Here is a 3,187-nt window from a genome sequence, read left to right as displayed (position 1 = left end):
TTTCCGGGTAGTTCGAACACCCGCGCCCCGCGGAGTGAGTGCTATCACTATACGCTATCACCATGCTATCACCACACCATGTCCAGCACGCTGTCCTGGGCAGGATGAGCAGGGGCTTGTTATGCAGCAGGGGGACCCGACCACGGCTTTTACTGGCTGCTGACGAGAGGCGTTCCGGCCGGCACAAGGCGGTGTGATTGCGTGTGGCGGGGCGGGGCGGGGCAGGGCGCGCCCTATCAACGGGGCTGAGGCTGAGAGCACTTGATGAGGAGATGAGATAGCTACGGACACGGGGACTGCGGCCGGCAGAAGTGACCCGTAGTGGGTACTACTACATCACCCGCGGATATGAGGTAATGCTTCGGGTAATGCCAATGAATTGAGTAGAGTACCTCGTTCCGGCCACGTCGTACCTTTTGCTCGCTGCGAGAACCGGACGCCCTGAAGGCGCCGCCGCCAGGGCGATGACGGCGACAGTGTCGACGTAGAGAACGATGGGGGGAGGGGGAGGGGGGGGGCAAGTGGCAGGTGTGATACTGTTGCAATGCACGGCCCATCCGCGGCTACACTGCTGACTGCACACGACCACAAATAGGTGGGTCGCCGCCGCCTCGCCGCGGGGGGCGGAGGGTAAGGACCGCCCCGTATCACAGCGAGGAGACGCCCCCACTTAGCGGGCAGGCGACAGTCGGGGCGTAGTGAGTGGTGTGGAAGGTTACGGCATTAACCCCCCCCTCCCCTCGGCCAACAAGGGCGTGGGCTATCACAGAACTTTGCCATAATCAATGCCACCAGAAGTATATTATTTGATTCCGCACTCGTTGCCACCCACCCACGCCCTTTGCTCGGCGGAAAATGAAGCTCTCATCAGGGACACAAAGGTTGAGCTGATCGGATGTGGCCGACCTAGGCAGGCGCGGCGGGGCAGTGGCCTGGCGCCAACAGATCGTTGTTGCTGCTCAGGTCCGCCGCGGTCAACCTCCTCCTCCTCCTCACCTCCTCAGCGTCATCTGTGGACCCTGAGACCGGGATTGAAATTGGTCATGCAGGACATGTAAGGAAGTTGAGACCAGGGAGGGAAATAGGTTCGTGAATTTTTCAGGGCATTTCGTTTTCCGAAATATGGTAGGAAACTAGAGAAGGTGGGGTAATCAAAATGCCACGTCGTTTGTCGCTGCTGCTTTGTTGTCTGATGTTTTGTTCTTCTTCTTTACATCACCGCTCTTTGTGTTTTCGGTCCCAGGGAGGATTTAGCGAAAATACCGTGTTGCACTGGGCGATCGCAATCCTTTGCTTTTCGTCCTCTTCACCGTTTGTCGAACGTGCCGCTCACGAAAATTCCCCATCCCAGTGTGATAGTCGACTTCAAAAACAGTCCAGGCTGTGTACCGGGTGCATCAGCTCGGACGTCGGACGTCGCAGTGTTGCGGGCTTGCCTACTCCCCCCTCCCGTCGGGCGCCATGGCCCCTGCTGTCCGAGAGGTTAGGCACCCCCGCTACACACTGTTGCCTTTTCGGCGTCGGCTCTGGACTGGATAAGACACGGCAGTGTCCGTGATTCGTGTTGCACCTGCAGCAGCGACCTGCAGGCCTGGACCGGGGTGCTCGCCACCCCCTTACGGCCCCCTGCGGCCCCCTGCGCCCCCTGAGCACGCCGTGCTCTGGCCGCCGTGCCCTCCGGCGGCGGCTGTGCGGCGGTGCGGCGGCGGCCGTGCCCTGCTGAGCTGAGCTGAGTCGAGTGAGTCGAGTCGAGTCGTGGAGTGGAGCCGAGGCGAGCAGCGCGGTGCGGTGCGGCGGGGCAGCAGACTCGGTTACTCGGTTCAGTCTCGATGCCGGATCTCCGCCGCAGACACGGACGGCCGTGCTCGTCCCGTCCCGTCTCGTCCCGTTCAGCCCCGTTCGTCTCTCCACGCGTGCGTGTGTGTGTGCGTGTGTCTGATTGATCTGTGATGAGTGCGGGCAGGAGCCAGGGGGGCGGCGGCGACCGCCGCTCCTCCTCGACCTCCTCCTCCACCTCGTCCAGCAACAGGGGGTTGTTCGGCGCGACCGGCAGCAGCAGCAGCATCAGCGGCGGCGCCCCCAAGAGCGGCGGCGGCGGCAGCTCGCGCCCGGGCAAGACTAAGAAGCTGTCGCTGCTCGGCTTCACTCGCGGGGTAAGTGCAGTGTGACTGCAGCGTCAGCGCAGTGGGACTGAAGTGCACCGCCCGGAGAGTTGGAACTTCTGTTTCTCTCTCTGCCGGGAGCTCTCCCGTTCGAGAACTATGTTCCCGGCCGGGCTGCGTGTACACTGCACTGCACTCAGCTGCACCTTACTCTCTGTGCGGGGCGGATAAGTGCAGTTTTCGGAGCGCAACTCGCGCACTCAACAGTCATCACTCTCATGATTCACTGCAGCTGCAGGCAGCCGCGGAGCACCCGCGTGGAGCTATACCTCGAGTAATGCACTTCTCAGAAGCGATTCCCCTCGCATTGGGGAGAGGGGAAGGGTTTGGGTCCGCTTGTTATTGCCTGCCCTGGATCGGCGTATGTATTTACAAAGCCCTGGCCCTCACGCCGTGACTCGCACGGGCTGTGCAAACAGTTCTAGAGCGGGGGGAGGGGGGGGGGATCGCCCGCATTCGGATGGACTTCCCTATTTCCCGGCGCGCCGTCGCGCCACCGCATGGGTACCACACACACACACACCACTGAATGACGCGCGCAACATGCTCGGGAATGGATGATGAGGTTTTATTCCTGACAGAGTCCTACTGGAATGCACTCCGAAAAAAAGAAAAATGAGCTCTGTACTCTTCTTTCCCGTGCGTCCTTTCGGGTCGCCGCGCGGGGGCTCAGGTCGCTGCGGCGATGACGCACACTTCCCCAGCCAGGGCGCCACGTCGTCGTCCCGCCACTTCTTTGTGGTGGTAGCTCTGGTTCCGGTTTCCGGTGCGCGCGGACCAATACCGGGGCGCGCGCGCGCGAGGTTCCGCCGACTTAATCAGCGAATTGTGTCGCTGAAAGGGCGCGCGCGGTTTTCCTTTTTTTTTGCGGTCTTCGACGGAAAGATAATTAAACTAGAGGAAACGTCCTGGCGACCTCGTTAATAACCATCGAGACCGTCCATAGCAGTCCCCGCCGCGGTCACCACGGCTGGGCCCGGGGAGCGAGGGGGACGAAAAGCAATTATACTTCCCGTCTCTCTCTC

At 61.4% G+C, this 3,187-nt stretch overlaps 1 protein-coding gene across 3 annotated transcripts in view; it reads left to right on the top strand.

The window, feature by feature from the left end:
* The first annotated feature begins 1,750 nt into the window (after positions 1-1,750).
* LOC113204987 (band 3 anion transport protein) overlaps positions 1,751-3,187 on the top strand; it is a 45,899-nt gene continuing 44,462 nt past the window's right edge. For 2 of the 3 annotated variants that reach the window (XM_026420392.2, XM_026420391.2), the window contains exon 1: positions 1,751-2,153. In XM_026420392.2, the coding sequence (XP_026276177.1) occupies positions 1,950-2,153 (204 nt within the window). In that variant the 5' untranslated portion in view covers positions 1,751-1,949. The remainder of the gene's footprint in view (positions 2,154-3,187) is intronic. The other variant, XM_026420393.2, reaches the window with a different exon arrangement.

The sequence above is a fragment of the Frankliniella occidentalis genome, unplaced genomic scaffold (assembly GCF_000697945.3).
Source record: "Frankliniella occidentalis isolate FOCC.00 unplaced genomic scaffold, Focc_3.1 Scaffold142, whole genome shotgun sequence".
NCBI lineage: Eukaryota > Metazoa > Arthropoda > Insecta > Thysanoptera > Thripidae > Frankliniella > Frankliniella occidentalis.
This window is presented reverse-complemented; position numbering and strand designations above follow the sequence as displayed.